The 20,493-nt window shown below is 36.1% G+C and overlaps 1 protein-coding gene across 1 annotated transcript in view; it reads left to right on the forward strand.

Moving 5' to 3' along the window:
- Positions 1-413: 413 nt before the first annotated feature.
- The window catches only part of UNC5D (unc-5 netrin receptor D), a 790,136-nt gene continuing 770,056 nt past the window's right edge, over positions 414-20,493 (forward strand). The window contains exon 1 of the mRNA XM_051975504.1: positions 414-903. Within this exon, the coding sequence (XP_051831464.1) occupies positions 615-903 (289 nt within the window). The 5' untranslated portion in view covers positions 414-614. The remainder of the gene's footprint in view (positions 904-20,493) is intronic.

The raw sequence follows: 20,493 nt of genomic DNA on the forward strand, positions 1-20,493 counted from the left end.
CCCATGTCAAAAGTGAAAAAGCCAGAGGCAGCAGGGCATCCTTTCCCACCCCCACTGCATCCCTGTGTGAGAAGATCACCAGGTTTTCTTATTACCTCAGTCTCCTTCCGCAGTCTTTTCCCCCTTCATTTATTCCTCAGGGCTTATTACTTCTTGTAGAGTATGGGGATAACCTGGGGAAAGAAAAACTGTGAGGTAGGAGAAGAGGAAGGAACTCTTCTTACTGGAACGAAAATAAGTGTCTCACGCACCTGACCCTCCCTGACTACATAAAGGTTGGGGTACCAATTTCTGTTCCTTTTCATCCTCTTCCTCCTCCTCCTAGCCAGTCCCGCCCAGGCCCGGCTCATTGGCTGCTGCTACTGTGGGGAGGAGAAGGACTTGGGGGAGAAAAGGGGGGCTCTCATTAGGAATGCGGACTCCTTCCTCCGCTCCCGTAGTCTGAAGCCCAGCAGCAACGTGCGGAAGCTGGGAGATGCTCAGCGTTGCCGAGTAGGGGAAAGGCAGCAGCAGAGGCGGGCGGCAGCTGTAGCTGTGACGGTTTCCCCGCGCAGGGGAAGGGATGGGGGCAGCGCTCCTTTTGGGTCTTCAGCCAGCATCGAGCTCTGGTCTCCATGTCCTGTAGCCTCAGAGAGAAGCTGAGGACCATAATCACTGGAGAGCTAAGAGAGGACTCACACTCTTCCATTTCTCCATTTCTCTCTGTTTGTCTTGCTCTCCTTCCCGTTCTTCCCGAAGGAAAAAGCAGGAGTGCTGAAGAGGAGTCAGGAGGAGGAGTACAGAGCATGGGGGGAGCAGCCCGCGGAGGAGGAGGTGGCGGCGGAGGCAGCTGTCCAGCGGAGCTCTGCCGGCTCCTTTTGCTGGGGCTTTGCTGCTGGGTTGCAGGCGCTGCGGCTGTCCGAGGTAAGGGAAGCAGTGGGGAGGCAAAGGGAGGGGAAGGAGAACCCTGAGAAAGGAGCCTGATCTGAACATGCAGCGTGTTCTTGACAAGTTGGGTCCCGAAGCTCCGGGAGCAGCTAAGCGGGTTGCGAGTGCGACCAGGGCTGTCGGTCCGAGGGGACGGACAGACCCTAGCCTCAGTGCCCAAGTTTGCCATCTGCGGCAATCCTACAAGTTGCAGCAACCTGAACATCTGCCCAACCCTCTCTCCGCGACCCTTTCATTTCACCCTTTACTTTCCTTCCCAGTCTGGGGAGAAGAATCACTGCAGAGAAGGTAGCCCTGCAAACTCCTGTTTCCCGACCCTGGTTCTTTCTCTTCTTCTGATGGGAAAAAACGGTATGAAGCCCTGGGAGGAAAAAGACTCGGATGCACCCATCTCCTTGACCCCTAGTTGAGCTACCTAGCACTTTCTAGAGAGGAGAGGGGAAGGAATGGGGATTAGTTAGCTTTGGATGGAAAGGTGGTCTGAGCGGGTGACTTACACCCTAACCTGAACACAAACCTAGATTTGGTTTTCTGATTCTGGGCGAAGGTAAACGGAGCTTCCAGAAAGCAATGTCAAAGCAGGAGTTCCTTCTCGCCGCGCCCCTCCCATATCTTGTTCATCCCCTGTTCCCCTCCAAGGTACAGCATTCTTTAGGGCACCCTATTCCCCCCACACACCCCAAGCTTAGCAGAGGTTTTCTCCGAGGTTGGGTGTGTGCCTGTGTTCACTGGATGGTTCCCTGCCTGGTTCAATAGATCCTGCCAGGCAAGGAGAGGACTAGGCAGTTGGCCTGCCAGCCCAGTGACCTGGCCTTTCTTTTCTCCGTATTCAACCCCTAGTGGTCTTGTCACCCGGGATCTCAGTCCTTGCTGTGTAGTCCCGCCGCCTTATGGAAAGGCAGAGAAACCTCTGCTTTTCTCGAGCTGGAGATGCAGACACCTTTTGCTTGGAACTGTTGGGCTCCAGCTGTGTGTCATTTTGCAACTGGTTTCTGTTCCACCTGAGGGAGGACATGGAAAACCAACTTAAAGGCAAGGCAGGGATCCGTTTAATAAATGCGCAGGTTCGGGTGATAAATAGCTGGGTTTTCTATGTTTTCTCTACCATCCAAATAAAATTACTAGGAGTCTACTTTTCCAATGTCTCTTTTCCATCTTCCCCTCCCCCCTCTCCCCACCAAAGCGAGTTCGGCTATCGATTAGGCTTAGAAAATGTTACTATTAGAAATAATTTGTCCTATGGTTGTCTGGTGAGTGATGGAGCACAGCTGTCCCCCCTCGCCTTCTCTTTTGTTTCACTAAACCTCGTGTAAATAGCAGGGAGATTGGAAGACCAACTATTGTGGTGGAAAGGGAAAGCCTGAGCACAGAAGAACGGATATGATACCGTTTTTGTTTTTTTGTTTTTTTGTTTTTTTGGTTTGTTTGTTTGTTTGTTTTCTAAAGCTCTGGCTTTGACTCTAGGTATTATTTCCTAGAATGGAGAGGAAGGGGGGAAAGTGTTAGATCAAGCTAGCTAATTTATAATCTTTTGCATTACATATCAAAAAAGTTTTGTTTGTTTGTTTTTAATGGAGCAAGCTTTTAGAAAAGCAAAGAAAGTTAAAAGAGTGCCTCTGACACTATGGAGCATGCAAAAGTACAGTTGCTGCAAGAAAACAGAATGCTTTAGCCATTCTGTTCACTATGGAGGGATAAAAAAGAAAGTATGGAGAATACTTTTAAGGTTTCTTTCCTTCTCTTTTTTAAAAATGGTATTCTGTGGCATAAATTCTACTCTTTACCTTATTCTTGGTTCGGTCTGGAGTTCCATCTGCTCTAGACATTTAACTCCAGTAACTGGCCCCTTCAGCACTAAGATCATGGTTTGTGAAATTGTCTTCAAGGAAGCTCTAAACAAGGGCAGGGAAGGTATCCAAAAACCTCCTGGAGTGGAGTTTTCACTGACTGTGAAACTCAGACTAGCACCTCTTATCTTCAAGCTGTCCTTTAAAGGGCTCCTGGAAAACATACTGCACACTCTACAGGCTTTTATTTACAACAAATGTCTTGCACAGATCATAGTAATGTTCAGGCCACATGGGATGGAATGATAACTCTGACTAATAATTCTCTTGTAACATTTCACTCACTGGGGCATGTAGCCCATTCTTCTTGGCCTATGTCAGACATCCCTGAAGAAATTAGCAAGGAGATAGCTTCTGAAAACCACAAAGCCATGGTCCATTTGGTTCTTAAACAATCAAGCAGCTGTGCAATGTATTCTATTGGTGTTTTCAGGTCAAAGATTATGTCTGTGTTCTTCAGGGTCTCTGAGACCCCTGGTGATTTTCCATGGTTTTATATTAAAGAAAGGAACACACTTTTCTGATGTTGACAAGGAGGTCATTACCCTTGTGTGGATCTTGATAAACAAAGGTCTATCATTAAAGGTTGTCCAAGAGAAATGCATTTTGTTCTGAGATCTCCATGAACTCCAAGGTATATGTCCATTGGGACTTTGTCTTCGCCAATGACCAATAATAGAATACTAGAAAAAGTCAGGTTGGGTTATATGATCTCTAAGGTCCTTTTTGCCTCTAATATTCTGTAAAGCTGTGATTCTATGACCCATTTTCCCATTTCATTTGAGGAATGTTTTGACAAAGAAAATATCATTCAATGGCATTTCTCACTTGTGACCTTTGTTAGCTTTACCCAAGACAATATCTGCTTGCAGATTTTTTTTCTTTTCTCCCACTCCTTTTGCTTTTTTTTGCCTTTCCTTCCCCAGTTAGTTAATAAATATTTCACTGAGAACCTATAGTAATATTTCTAGATGGTTCATGCTAATTGGTTTTAAAGAAGACTTATGGGAGAAGAGGTAGGATGCATTGAAGATAGGAGCACTAGAAAAACACACCGTTTTTCTTCCTTTGTTAGTATGAGAATTGCCTAGTCAGGTTCCTATGACTGCCAGTCAGCATGCTGAAGATGCATATTAGTTATTTGTGACTACTATGTATTTAACACTTTCCATCTTAAAAGCAGAATGTTTAAAAGTTATTTCTGACCTGCCAAGTGTTAATTGAATCCATGTCTAGTTGTCATACTGATTGTTTTTGTTCATCACTTTAATATATGTGTATGTTTTAATCAGATTCACTGGTACATCTAACTATGATTCTTGTACTGTATTTAGAAAACTGCATCAAAGGCAGCCAACTCATTGGACATAGAGAAGAAAAAACCTAGGCAGTCAATATAGTTTATAATGACTTTATTTTAATTAGGTCACCTATTTAATCACTTTTCCCTCCCCCATAACTTTCCATATATACAAAAAATTGATAATCACTGTATTTTTAATATTTTTCAATATTTCAAGAAAACCAGGATTCTGATGATATAGACACTTTGTTTACATTCCCATATCATAGCTCCGGCAATTGATTTTCATGAATTTCTATGATTAGAAACAAAAGCAAAAAAAGTATTTATCACCTAGTGGCCAACCTTCTGCAAAGCTTCAGCTGTGCACTGTATGCTATTGGTGTTTGTAGGTCAAAGAATATTTTCTTCAGGGTCTCTGAGACCCATGGTGATTTCCTTTGGTCTTATATCAAAGAACAGATGCATTTCTGTGATGTTGCCATGGAAGTTATTAATTCAGGTGATACACAATATCCATTTGCAGTGAAAACCTGAAGTTTTTTTTTTCAGTTGGGAGGACATTACAACACATTGTTTGATTATTATAACTCAAAGTTGTAAGTATAGCATGATAAGATATCAGAGAAGAATTTTTGGAGGATGAATGAGGTTGTCATCTAAAAATACACAAGTACATCAATCCATTTAGCTTTATTTATTCTTTCATCTTTCCATGTTTAATGACTACCACTTATCTTATTCCCATTGCCCTAAATATCCCTCCCTTGTGGGGCTGTGTGGGATTAAAGTTTCTGCATATTTGATTATGCTTCATACTTTCCAACTCCTTAGAACATTTTACATCCTAGTAGCCTCTAACTTTCCCTACTTTTATCAGTGGTTGCATTCTAAATCAAGATTTCTTTGAGCTTCTTACACTTTAAGAATAAGGACTTTGTCTTTAATTACATTCTTTTACATTATGACATCTTAACATAGGAATTGCCTCTTCCTCTGCTATTTCTTATATCTAATTACTTTCTTTATGGTGATTTAATTTCATCTAGTGTCACGAGGAAACCAAACTCCATACTTTTACCAGATTTTGCACTTTCTTCTAAAAGAGATGACATCTGAAAATGTGAGGTGGATCCCATGAAGTTTCTACAGAGAAATATCATTGAAAGTTTTTCTGCCATTTTTATAATACCTTACAGTTCTTATGTTGTAATCATCTCTTCTCCACTTTTCAACACTGACCTTAGTTTCTGTTCTTAAAACAATGCAGATTCATTGAAGTTGAAAGTATGATAGGAAAGATAGAATTGGTAGAGAAAGAGATGAACATCAGATTCCCAGTTCCTAACAGTAAATTTTCCTCATTAAATCTTGACCATCCAGGGAGGTGAAGCTGATGTTAACAAAAGTTTCATCCTGAACAGGAATATGTGTAAGATTCCTTTGAACTCCATAGCATACAATAAAGCGTGGAGGAGGGGGAGGTGGGGAAGGGAGGGGAGGATGGAGATAGTACAATATGAATTGTAGGAATATATACTTGCATTATCAAAGAACTTTAGGTGCACCATCTTACTATACTCAGATCACTCCTGAGCTATTAGGACATATATCCCATTAAATTAGATTGTTCATTTTGACCCACCTGTAATGGAATAATACATTCCCTCTTCTTTTCTCTTTGCCTCTATGTATTAATGCCATCATAGAAGTAATGGGAGTGACTTTCTCCAAGTATTCTACACCATATACTCTAATTAGGGGATGCCCTTCAATGACCAGCTTATCGACTTCCTAATTCACAGGACTATTGTGAGGAAAGTACTTTATAAATTATAAAGTACTGTATAAACATTAGCCATTGCTATTAAAATAGCATTTATCAGATATCTCTCCTGCAGTCTTGTGATACCCAATTATGGCATGGTGGTGAGCCTGGGTTCTCCAAATACATTCTAGAAAAGTGTAAACTGAAAATATTTGGAAGTACTTCAGAGGGATAGGCTGAATGTCTTTGGTCCAACCGTGATGGCCTGGTGAAATAAAATGGGACTTGTCCTGGGAATGCTGGTTATGTAATGATAATTGTTGTTGGTGTTGGTGTTGGTGTTTTGGGGGGATGATGAGTAGATGAATCGTGATAATCAATTACTAAGATATAGAAGAAGTTCTACTCTGTCATCAGGGGGACTGAATCACTCATACAATCCCTGTTTCTTCATATATTAAACTATAAATTAGCATTATTATGATTGTCATCATTATCAATACACATGTAGTGACAAATAGAAAGAGTCACCTATCTCATTGCTTAAAGAGAGAATTAAAAAATTTGGCCCACCTGTTTTAATCAAATATAGTATTTAGCTTTACGGAAATGTGAAAGTATTAGTGTTAACAGGGAAAACTCAATAGATCAGATTGTTTCAGATTTTGTTTTATTTCATTTTTATTCTTTTATTTTAACTGGTGGTTTTAGGAAAAGGAAAAAAACTGTAAGAGAATTGAATATGAACATCAGACAGTAGATATGTGTGTGCATGTATGTGTGTGTATAGATAGATATAGATAGATAATCAGATGATAGAGGGTTATATAAGAGATTAAAGAAATCCTTAGATGTATTCGGAACACCCTCAGAGGTTGGCCATGTGGTTTAAAAACAAGCATTTGATCAGCATCCAGGGTGATGCTCTTTAGACTTGGAGTAATACTTACGATTCAGAATTCTGCTTCCTAATAAAACCTCTGTCTCTGTCTCTTTCTGTTTATCTGTCTCTGTCTCTGTCTCTCTCTCTCTTCATTTTAAAATTTCAATAGGAAATAGTACTCTCTGATTGAACACTCTATCTGTGCAGTGGCAGGTCCCTGGGGACTATTTGTTGTATCTCTTATATTTTTAGGCTTATTTGCTGGGGAAATATGGAGCATGAGATTTGAGAATAGATTGTTAACACCAGAGGCTGCTGTTTCTGCTGTTTTGGGTACTCCTGCTGCTGCTCTTGTGAGGCAGATGGCTTGATTCATTTATAGAAAATAGATATTCGTTCCATTTTGCATTTCTACTTTCCAAAGAACTTTTAATTGTTTGTGCCACATTGCCTCATATGGTCTTATTGTGTGTGTACACATATACATGCTGTGTGTATAGATAATTTTCAGAATTAGACGGGTGTTGATGTACTCAGTTTGTACTGTAGCAGAAGTCCGTGCAAAACTCAGCCGTGATTTTGGAAAGTGCTTTTTAAAAAGAGGCAAAGAATGTTTAGAGTTACAAGTTTACTCAGGAAACTCTGCTTCACTATATCCTTTGTCTCTCCCTTCCACTTTCCCTCAGTGAACTCATAAGCAAATCTTTTGGATTTCTTGTTTTTTTCTCTCCCTTCCACTTTCCCTCAGTGAACTCATAAGCAAATCTTTTGGATTTCTTTTTTTTTTCTCTCCTTTTTTCCTTCTCCTTCTCTCCTCTATGGTTCTTTCTCTTGCTGGCAAATGTTCCCAAACACAAGGATCCATGCAAAGTGGGATAGGGAAAATTTAGAATTGATAGCAAAGGAGAGAGATATCATCTGAGGTCCCTATCTCTCATTTCCCAAGTTGAATTTGTCCCAGATGCCAGAACTCCTAGTTATAGCCCACAAGAAGATCTGCTAATGATATTGTGCCTTTTGTAAGAAAATCAAAAAATAATGGCTTCTAAGGCTGGAATATGATCAGTAACTTAGGACAATTTTTTTCCAAAAATGAGGAAAATGAAATAGTATACATGATAAGTAACAAGTATTCATCTTGGATTTTGATTTGCTCCAATTTTCTAGTTGATGTAAATGGTATCTAGATGTAGTTTGTCATAGGGAATAGAGACTGGCATCTGAGCTAAGAATACCTAGAATCAAGTTTCATCTATCAGTGTTCTTTTGTTATTGTTTTCCGTTATGTGTATCAATTCATGAACCCATTTGGGATTTTCTTGGGAATGATATTCAAGTGTTTTTCTGTTTCCTTCTCCAAATCATTTTATAGATGAAGAAACAGAGGCAAATTGGATGAAGTGACTTGCTCAGAATAACAATGCTATTGTCTGAGGTCAGATTTGAACTTAGGAAAGATGAATCTTTCTGAATCAAGCCCTGGTGCTCTATCCACCTTTTCTCCTAGCTACCATAAATGTTGTAGGCACCTCTTTTTAAAGTATAAATTGTAATAATGGTATTGATCTATATTAATATAGGAGATTCCTATTCAAGAGAGCACTATTCTGGTGAAAATCTTATATCTATATCATATGCCTATTAAAAAATAAGGAAAATTCTTGTTGAATTAGAACATCTTGGAGAAAGTATTCTCTGTGGATTGCCAATCAGCCCCTGAATTTGTGAGAATGCATCACAATGCATTGTGATAAATGCATTGTGAGAAAGCATCACGATAAGCATATTTGTATAAAGGAAAGACTTTATGGAAAACTCAGCTGTTGTTTGGATTAAAATTTCTCATTTGGGATGAGTTCAGAGGGAAATGGCATTATAGAAGATGGGTTATAGGCCTGAAAATAGAGCCAGGAAATGAATCCAAGGCAAAGCAGTCATTATGATTACTTGAAGTGTCCATCAAGCTCTTGGATAATGGTATTTTGAATATTATCTTCCACAATTTAGAGTTCAGTTTTGATCTTTCATTAGTTTGGAGGTTCTTAACCTCTGTGTATGTGTGTATCATGGCCTTTTGATAATCTTCTGAAGCTTTTGGATCTAATAATGTTTTTACAAATATAAAACAAATAAAAGAAAAGGAATATATTTGAATACTTATAATATATTTAGATTGAAGATGGATTATATTTAAAGATAAAATGTGGCAGACAGCATATAATTGTTTGAAAATCATAGGGGACTTATTTACTTCTCTGATGTATGTGTTTTAATATTGCTTGAGGAGGGGAATGGATAGGTATTAAAATCTTATTTGGAGATTAGAATTATAGAAGTTGTAAGTGGTGGCATAAATATCAATATCTTGAATTTAATATACTATGAACCTATTTCATTTAGTCAGGTAGGCTCTCACCTTTTCACCCCTGGGTGAAACTCCCTGATAAGGGATTTTAATGAATCTGTGATCATCCTTCTGGGGATGAATTTATCTGTGTCTTTATATGCAATCCTTCATCATGCTGGTTCTTCAAACCTTTTTAGTCTAGTGGGTACCTGCTAGAGCTTGCTTCTCTCTAAGCACAATGTCAAAATACCTAAGTCACCTCTACACCTCAGTAATTCAAATAGGACTTTAGTGAAAGTTCAATAAGAGAGTAGCAAACTGAAAGGATTCTTGGGAGTTGATGTCAAATTGTGATTGGTTTACATAACCTCATTTTTACAGATTTACAGAACCTCATATTCAGTTGGTAGATACCATAAGATAAATTTTTAGACAAGAGAATTCTGGATGTATTCTAAATGTATTCTAGATATAATTCTAAATGTACAAGAGAGAAAGTAGGTAGTTCTGTTTTCTACAAAAAATGTTCTTCAGGGAAAAAAAAAACTAGTTCATAGTTGAAGGGGAAGAACTAGTTAACCTCTTCACTGAAATGGAGAGGGTATTCTACTATTAAGCCTTTTTAAAGAAAATTCATTAAGCCAATTGCATCTGGGAAGCTATAGAAAAATGACTAGAATGAAACAATTCAGATTTATTATATAAGTAATGATAGTTTCATCTTTCGTTTTTATTTTGTTCTGTTATATATAGTAAGCTAGTTCTTGAAACAAACACTTGATTCATCTTTACATCCTGGGAGAGAGCTATTATTATGACTATTTGAAGGAAAGAAGAGGAAAAGAAGAGGAAGAGAGAGTTGGATCTTGGGATAAGGGTAAAAGGAGTCTGGGGGGACAGAAGAAATAAAATGTTTTCAAATTTGAAAACATCTTGTTTTGTCTTGTTGCTCAGGATGTTTTTTGTTGAATACCATTCTAAATAGCAACCAGTGCTGTGAATAAAAAGGGCCACAGAGAAACTGTTGAAAGTGAATGGGGAAAAATAATCATTTTAGTATGTAAAAACAGCATATTAAAATGGAAATTTTGTTTTTAATAAGTTTGAGATTGATATATAAAACATTTCTAAGAAAAATCCTAAGTAGTAGTGAGTTTTTTTTTTAAAGCAAAGGAATTAAAGTAATTTATTCAGATAAGTATGAACATAAAATTATTCATTCCTTTTTTAAACAACATTAGAGACCTAAAACTTTTCAAAAAAAAAAAACAAAAAAACAAAACCAAAACTGGTTTGCATAAAGTATTTCCTCAGTCTGTTTTACTTTTTAAATAGCTTGTTTTGTTATCAACTTGTGTGTTTCTTTTCTTTCACTGTGCTGTTATAATAGAAGATTAAAGTATACTAAATTGGGTTTGACTACTACTGCTTTCTGGTTTTCAAATAACAATTTCCATGAAGTGTGTCCTAAGGAATTATTTTACCTTTTTTTTTTTTTTTTTTTAATGAGACAAAGCTGTTGGCTTTTCCTATGTCAAAAGAAAACTCTATGGTACAAAAACCTATCAATACAAACCAACAATAGAAAAAAAAACCTACTCAGAAATTTTTTGGGGGTAGGGAAGTGACAAGTTAGGTGAGGAGAGTATTTTAAACAAAGGACCATTTTAGTTTGCTTAGAGACTTGAAACTACAAATTGTCAATCAGGAGGTTCATAAGTTTATCAGTACATTATATGGGTAAGTAGCATTAGGAGTTTTATTTTAAAAAACAGGACATGGCATTTCCCCCACTCTTAGAAAAGCAAGAACTCACATGTTTTTTATTTGTTTGTTTTGTTTTGTGTTTGCTTTTTTTTTTTTTTTTTAAAGCTTGATGTATACATAACACCTATTTTCTATCAAAAAACATTCCTTAAGTACTTACTATGTTCCAGGTTGTGTCCCTGAGGACACAAAGATCTAAAGATAATTACTGCCCTCTAAGAGTTCACTGTCAAATTTCTTATTTCATCTACTGAAGAACTCCAATTGGTTATATAGAGTAGAATTGTGTCCTCTGTCTCTGATGGAAGTTAACATTCAAAACAGGAAAAACATGCAGATATACACATATATTGTGTATATATGATAGAGAAACAGAGACTGAAGCAAATAGAGACAGGCAAAGAGAGAGACACAGAGATATCCTTATAAGTTCTTGAAGAAGTCCCTTTCATGTTCTGCTTTATTTATAATTTTGAGTTACCCAATATAATATCATTAAAAATTTATTCCATTCTTTTCAATGATTCTTCAAGCAGGACAGAGCCCAAGGAAAATTGTGAAGTTAGCAAAGTTGAACTTTACAATCACCTTTTTTTTTTTTTGCAACCAATAAATGTCTCCCCAAGTTAAAACTCTCTCCTCTCCCTGCCCCCTTAAAGATGTTATACAGATTAATGTCTGATTTTTATATAGTATTCTACTTAATTCAATATTTACATTTTAACTTGTTTAAGGAACTTCATTCAACTAGAGTTCTTTTACTGGATTTTTGTTAACAGTAGCTAAATAAAGGACATTTGGGAGGATTTTGAAAGTACTTTAGGCCCTGACTACTAATGTCCTTCCTATATACCCCCCCAAATTATATTTATATTTTATCAAAACTTATTCATAAGGTTCCTTAAGGCAGGAATTGTTTCATTTTTGCCTCTATGTTCCCACAATTAACACAGTGTTTGGCACACACACATGTGTATAATAAATAAATGTTGATTGATTGATTCAAGTGTCAACTTCCAGCCCTGCCCCAGAGCTCCTTCAAGCAAGTGCAAACAATGAAAAGAGCTTGTTCCTTATGACCTGATCTCTCTTAAATGAATGTCTAGCTCACAGTTTAATCACAAGAGGGAATTGATCAGGTAGCAATTGGTCTTGTTTGAGTTATGGGAGTTTAAAGACTTTTCTCTAGGTGGCACATGGTTTATTGGCCAATATAGGAAAATAGGACATTCTTAAAAAGCAATAGACTGAGAATCCAGACCTAGGCTCAGAAAATGCTTAGCGTGTGGTGTATTGGAAAGGGAACTAGAATTGCAATCAGAAGAAATGGGTTTGCAGCTCAGCTTTTCTATTTAATAGTTTGCTTATTTCGTGCAGATAACTCATTCTCTATAAATCTCAATTTCTTCTTCTACAAAATTAAAGAACTGAATTAAATGATCTTTAAGTTTCTTCCCAGATTAAATATTTTATGATTTTGCTCCAGCTGACATAATATGACTGATTCATTTTGTCTAATGCATTCACTTTATAGATGAAGAAACTGAGGAAATGACTTTCCTAGTATCATACAGAAAGTTGGTAAAGAAAAAACAGTAACTGATTGTAGATCAAAGCTTTCTAATCCACCAGCCTCTTGTTCAATGACCAGGTCAGTAAGGAAACATTCTATGAATTTGCTTCTGCTTCCTTATACTCCCCAAATATTTTGGGGGATTTTGTTTCAGTTTCATTTCTTCCTTTATCCTCCACTAAAGACCATTTTTGCTAAATTTCACTGAGCTAGAAGGCTTTGGCCAAGAGCTAAGGGATGGGCTGCCTGTATAGTTTCTAAGGACTAGAAATACAAATTTTAGAGAGGTTCTTTATCAAAGGGCTAGCTATCATAGTGTACATTTTGGAGATTGTAAGGACTAAGACCAAAGGGATTTCAGTTTTAATTGATCAAGAAAGTAGCCATAGATGAAATTGCAGATATTTGATGTAGATAATATCTTCTATATTTTGTGATACATATATTGAATTGAAGCACAGCACGGCATAGTAGAGAGCCCATCTCAAATACAGGAAAAGCCGAATTTAATTCCCACTTCTGACATACATTTCCTGGGTGAGTCTAGGTCAGTCTCAGCTTCTCAGGGGTCTCTGGATAATATTCTATGACTATAACTGGCAAAGAACTTGCTGACATATTGGCAAAAGGAATTTAAATACCCAGGTGTTCCTTTTATCAATGAAATCACAGGTCCAGTCCCTGTCCCTATAAATATTGAATTATTGCCCTTAAATACTAATTGAATTAAAATTATAGACTCTAGAGAGTACCTGGATTACAGAACTATCATTAATCCAAAGCACTATATAGCACTTTATTTTTATAGCTTTAAAGTACAAATTATGAAATATTTTATATTATGGACATTTGTAAGGGATAAAGACTGAACATGTGATTTCATTGGTATAGAGAATTTCTGGGTGAGGAAATTTCTCTTATAGTGCACATTTGTATCTTTTTTTGATACTTGTTATCTTAGAAATTTCATAGCTAAAAGGTAAAGGGACCTGACCAGGATCTTACAGGTAGAATTTGTCAGACCAGCTTTCAGACCAGCTAATAATCCAGACTGTGCTACTTTTAACAGTCTGGGGTCTGATCCTCCAACTGGAATGAATATAAACTATTGGGAAGGGATCAGGGCTAATCTAAAATGTGTATCTCCCTCCAATATCTGACATTGTTCTCTTCACAAAATAAGTGCTGCTTAATAAGTGTTTATACAGGATTGCAAATTGATTTATTATCTGCAGACTCTATTTTATGTATGCTAAAATTGGATTCAGGCATAGCAGTTTCCATCCTACTCTGATACTTGATAGATATATATAGTCTTGGGCAAGTCATTTAACCTGTATCAGCCTCAGTTTTCTAATCTGTAAAATAGAGACAATAATAATATCATGAGATTAAGATATGCAAAAAGGTTTATGAATCTTACATCTCTTCATAAATGACGAGTTCTTAAGCTTTTATGTGTCATGGTAAAATCTATGTATACCTTTTTAAAATAATGTTTTAAAATAATTTAAGGAAATACATTTAAGCATTAGAAAATAGTGAAAACATTTACATAGATGATTGATAGATGAGATTTAAAATGTCTATATTATAAGTATGTATGTATATAGGTATACATATGCATATATATACACATACATATATAGTATGTATTTAATACTTGTGTATATATTATTTATATTATATATGTATATGCAAGTATATAGGTATTTAGATAAACATAGATATATAGGTATACATGCAAATATATATATGTGTGTATGTGTGTTTGTGTATATAGGTATATGTAAATATACATGTGTGTATGACATATGTGTGTATACAGGTATATATACACACATACACAGGGATATACACACATATATAGTATGTGTATGTATGTAGTATATCTCTGTGTGGAGATATATCTATATAACATTTTATGTTATAATGATTTGTATGGTGTGCCTATATTATGCAAACATAAGTTCTGCCACCCAAACTAACTGATTCCCTTAAATCCAAATCCTAAATTCCAGGTTAAGAATGTCTGATATAAATGCTAGCTATTAATTTATATTTGTAATTATCAGCATTAAGAACATAATAAAATATTTTAATTTTCAGAGTCTTGTTAGTATTCTATCTAAAACCTACTAAAAACACTGGATTCAACAGTGCTAAAATATATAGCCTCTGATAACTGTCATTTCAGCCTGAGTTAATCAGTGCTATTTACAAACTTCCTAATCTTCCATTTAGCCCTCAGAAATAATGTTCTGCTGTGTGTTTGTGTGTATGGAGATTGTATATGTTGTCAACTGTTTGCAGTTTGTGAACATGCAGTTTCTGTATAAGGTAGGGTGGACCAGCTTTGATGGGGTGCTGAGCCTGATTGTTGAGCAGTTACAAAGGGATGCAGTGGTCATTCAGAGGACACTAGGTGGTGCAAATTTTTAATATTCATCTTATGCTGTGCTTTCTGGCAAAGGCTATCAGCAGTGACTGAACAAAACTTATTCTATAATGTTGAAAGGCTAAACTGCTTGGGATAAACTTGTAAGAGTCTTTAAGACTGAAAAATCTTATGCTTATCCTACCCCCAGTCCCTTTTCTTATTATTAAGAAAAAAGAAAAAGAAAAGAGTTTGAAATCTGTGCCCATTTTGAGAACAAGTAATAACTATTTCTTCTCATTTGAAACTCAGCATGTAGAATCAGAAAAGTACATCATAATGATTATTCCTACAGGAGCCACCTTGCTGGAGAAGGTGTTAGACACGTGGCATTAAAGACTTGGGATTCTTAAAGATTAGGCGCCAAAATATTCAGGGGTTGCAATGATTTGAGGAAGAAACTTATTGGGAGAAAAGATGGGCAGTTGAGTTACCCCCGGCCACTTTCCCAAGACATTTCTCAGATGAAACTGTTCAGGGGAGCATCTGTAGTACTGTCACACAGAATTAGGTGAAGAGGACTGACGACAGGTGTTTTGAACACATGTGGGAATTAGGATTTCCCAGCATAAACTGATATTTAATTGTTGGCATGTTTTTAAACACTTTTATTGATTCATATTAGTTGAAAAAATGAATACTGAAAGTTTCAATTAACTGCTGTTGATCAAGACAATTAAAAAAAAATTCTGACAAGGGACACTTGAAGTAGTTTTGATTGATGTGTCATTTGTGTAAATGCAGTAGAACGTTCCTGGAATAGTAGTCAAGGTTATTTCAAAGAAGGCATTTATAGCAAAAGGGTATGGCAAACAGCTACTGATTCCTAGTCCCTGTAGGGCATCTTTCAGTATAGGATCTCAAAGGACTTTATAAATACTATCAAAGTTTCACAAATCCCTTCAAACGGCTAGGATCTTAAGCATTATCTGCATGTCACAGAAGTGGGAATTGAAGCCCAAAAAGGAAAATTGGTAATAGAATCTTCTAGGAACCCCAAAGTGAAGAATTATCCCACAAAGACATCTATATATCAGATCTGGATGAGCTGCTAACTAAATGTAATAAAAAGTGGAGTTTCTTATATTTTCTTTTAAGCACACTGCCTGATTTCTATTGCTTACTGATCTATCTTTGGATTTTAGAGTGTATTTTCATGACAGGATCAGAAGCTATCCTTTTGACTATCTTTTCCTCAAATTGACATTCAAATAAAGGAAGGCCCATGGATGCCACAGCTGGGAGGCTCTGGGCAACCAGGGAGCCAGATGAAGTCATTTGCTATTTAGAATGGTATTTGAAGGGTAGGTAGAGGTTGCAAATAGGAGGGGGTGAAAGGGAGAAGGAGTGGAAGGACATCAAAGCCATACTTTGTCTACTTTCATTTTTCTCTGAAGCAGCATTAGGAAAAGTGTCCTTGATTGCTTAAAGCCTCAACATGAAGATTTTCTAATTGTGTCAGTTAAATGTTAGACATAAACTCAGAAATCCTGATTTTGAGTCCCTATTTTTTAGTTCTTTCATATGTACTTTGGGGGTAAAATCACATGACAAAGATAATGATGATGGTGGTGGATTTCCTTATCTCTAAAATTAGAATTTAGGTTAATATAAACACTATTTCCTTTCTACTTTAATTTCTATAGCACCTCAGTTCTTTCAATCATAATGTACTTTTGAGTAAAATGCCTACAACTTCTGCCATCCCATGGGTCATCTTAGAAATATCACCCTCAAGTAAATCCTTAGGGGGATTGGGATTTTGAGGGTTGGGGAAAGGACTGATGGCTAGCCACACAGAATCTAGCCCATTTATAGAGATGTGACAAATAAGCTGACGGCTATTCAAATTGGACATCTTATAGGCACCTCAAAGTCAACATGTCAAAATAGAATTCATTTTTCCCAAAAACCCATCATTTAAAACTTCCAATTTTTATTGAGGATATCCCTATTCTTCCTATCATCCACATGCACAATAATTTTTGTATTTCCCCCCTTCTCTCAACTCACATGGATGTTATCATGCTACAAATCTTTATTATGTTTCACTTGGACTATCTCAGTAGTTTCATAATTAGTTTTTCTACAATCTGTACCTCTCCTTTTCCATTTTAGCAAATGGACTAAATGAGATTAAGGGTAATCAAAAGGACTTAAATCCATCAGTGAGTAAAGATACTTTTTTTCATCTGAATGGAGAGATGAGATCAAATTGTTCCAACAAGGCTGTGGTGAAATTATTGTGAAGTCTCTGTGAAATGCTGAGAGTCTGGTCAGGCATAGAAGACAGTAAGGTCATCCATTGTATCCTGGTCAGATGCTGGTCATCTTGACTTTTGTCTTGCTACTGGCCTTTGATGACTAGAAGAGAAAATGAGGGTGATGACTTTTTGAAATTGCATCTCACTTAAATCCAATTCATTTGCATATCAAGGCATCATCATATAATAAAGGATGAAAAATAATGACATCTGTCTTCTTTCAATCTATCTTTCATGAAACAAAGGTATGACCATGTCATTCCCCTACATAATAAACTCTAGTGGTTCCCTACTACTTCTATGATCAAATACATATTAATCATTTAAAACTCTTTAAAAACTGGCCTCCAGTTCACTTTTCAAGAATTATTTTATGCTACTTCTCTTTAAACACTAGCTTTAAACTGGACTGGCCTTCATGTAATTTTCACTCACAAAATTCCATTTCGTTTCTTTTTGATTTTACCTTGGCTGTCTTCTCTTTTGGGATGAAATCTCAAGCATCATTTTCTGCATGTGATCTTTTCCTGTCTGTAAGCAGTTAGGGTCTACATGACTATCATTTTAGGTTTTTTTACATATATTGTATATAGTTAAATATGTTCAGGTTGTCTCTTCTGACGAGGGAAGAAGGTATTACAATTTTGCCTTTGCATCTCAAGTACCTTATCATAGTCACTAGAATTTAGTAGGAATTTCATATGTGTTTATTGGTTGATTATTTAGAGGAAGCCATAGGAAAAGTATTAAGTGTCAGTGAAATGAATCTGCAATGATACTGCCTTCCCATTCTTGCAAGGATGATATTAGCAAGTGAGGGTAACTAAAGGCAAAATTGGGTGTTCCAGATACAACCTGTATCACTGGCTCTGTGGCAGTACATTCAATAAATTGACTTCTTCCTGTTTGCCTCTATCAGTAAATTTCTTCTAGTACCTATATATTGTAGACCTGTTAGCTTCTCAAGAGTAACCTTTTTATTACTTTTCATTTGTTTCCATCACTTCTGAATCTCCAGGACCCCATTTAAGGTTTTCTTCACAGAGATACTGAAATAATTTGCCTTTCCTTCTCCAGATTATTTTATAGGTGAGAAAACTGAGGCAAACAGCATTAATTGACTTGACTAGGATCATACATTTTATCTACTGAATCATGTACTTGACCTCAAGATCATGTACTAAGGGTTTATAACAGAACTTGTAAACTGGAGTTTTATAAATGAATTTGGGGTCATGAAATTATGATTTATTATCAATTAATGTTTTATTTGTATATCTATTTGTTTATACTTACATACCTAGTATCATGTAAAAATTCCTCAGGCTAAAGGACGTCAAAAGTGGAAAAAAGTTAAAGAAGCCCTGGTTTAGAATATATACACACTCATTATTAAAGTTTACAAAGAATTTTTCTCCCCAATAACCCTCTGAGGTCAGTCTTTTCTTTCTTTTGCACAGTACTCTGAAGGGTTTGGGTACTTAATAAATTTTGAATGACCCTTATTTGTACAGGAACTGCTATCCATCTCCTTGACAGTGACTTGGATTCAGGCAGGAGCAGGCTCTTTAACTCCAAAAGAACACATTTATAAAGCTATAACCTAGATCATTGTGTTAATAAAAAAATGAACTTAAATCATTTTATCCCTCAGGATTAGGAAGGTGGGTGAATAGAATTATTATACTATTATTCAGAATACATTCCTTTTACCTCCCCACCATAATTCCCCCAGAACAATCTTGTAGCTTTGAACAATTAATAGTTTTGATTCTCTTTCTTATTTGTTGATTTACTCTTGATTTGAGAATGATTCAAAAGTTCAAATAATGGAAGCTCTTCATATTTTTGTTAAAAAGGAAGAAGAGAAACAAATGTTTATTAAGTACTTATTATATGTCATGTAAACTGTGCTCTGGATATTGAAATACAAAAAAATAAAAAGTCATCTTCTGAAAGAGAATACACAAAAATTGAAAAGGGGTGGATTAGGGAGACAATGAAGGTACTTAGTATGAGGCCATAGTTCTGAAATCTGGCAACCAGGAGTAGGACCAAGAGGGAAATAATATCATATTAGGTGCCTTTACAAAGTGATGGATCAAGAAATAACTCACCAATGGGAGACTGGGGAGAGGCGGGTTTACAAAGAGATATTTTAGTTTGAAAAGACCATAAGGGATTAGATGTTCCAAGTCAAAGAGTTTCAAGTTCCAAGAGAATTAGTAGAATGAGACAACAGCAGAAGCATATTTTTAAAGTCCAGAAGGCCATTAAGAACAGGGCCAATAAAGAAAGATTAAGGTTTTTAAGATTGAAGTTTTCTTTACTTAATTGGAAATTTCAATTTTCCTGACTTCTTATATGCCACATGAGTCTGTAAAGATTGTCTTCTGATTAAACAAGAATGTGGTCTTTATGTTGACAATAAATACAAAGGATTCTGAAGAAAGCTCAGATTCTATTTTCTTTCTCCTTCTCCCTCTCCCTCTTCCTCTCTCTCTCTCTGTCTTTCTCCCTTTCCCTGTCCCTGTCCCTCCCTCTATCCCTCCTTCCTTCTCTCCTTCATGCTCTCTCTTTTCTGTCTCTGTCTCTCTCTCTCTCTCTCTCTCTCTCTCTCTCTCTCTCTCTTTCTCTGTCTGTCTCTCTCTCCTCTTTCTCTCCTTTCTTTTTCTCCACCTTCTATCTCTTTTCCCCCTTTCCTTCCCCTCCCTTCACTGCTTATAATTGAACAGAAAGAAAAGAACTAGTGGAATTTTCAAAGGCAAATTTAATTAAGATTAAAGGAGTTCCTCTTCCAGCCTCCTATTCACAGTGAGTTATTAATAAAACTTATCTTTTTTTTGGATTAAAATAATTGTTTTTTTTTCCACTTAGATGGGAAGTTCATTGAGTTAGACCATCAGACCATGTAGAGAATGGAGACCCAAACTTACCTCAAATGAAAATAGCAGCAAATTGTATCCTAAAACAGAAAACATCTTTTTTAATACACATATTCTCCCAGCAATAGCTTTGAGTCATGAATATCATCATCTCCAAAGTAATAAAATTGTATGTTTACCCAAAGAGCAGAGGAGAAACACATGGTATGTATAAGTAGCCTTTAACATATTATTATGAATGATTTGCATCCATACAGAAAGCATCATAAAGAGAACAATCCAAAAAATATATAATAGGAAAATTAATTTTCTGCAAATATTAATATTTGTATATTCTTAAATATAAATCTGATAAATGTGAGTATAATTATTTCAATATAATATAAATATTTAATGAAGTAGGTAATATGTATAAAAAAGAAAATACCCATGGAAAGACAAAAGTACCAGATATAGACTTCTAGTGAGTTAAATAGATTCTTTATGGACATC

The sequence above is a fragment of the Antechinus flavipes genome, chromosome 2 (assembly GCF_016432865.1).
Source record: "Antechinus flavipes isolate AdamAnt ecotype Samford, QLD, Australia chromosome 2, AdamAnt_v2, whole genome shotgun sequence".
Taxonomy (NCBI): domain Eukaryota; kingdom Metazoa; phylum Chordata; class Mammalia; order Dasyuromorphia; family Dasyuridae; genus Antechinus; species Antechinus flavipes.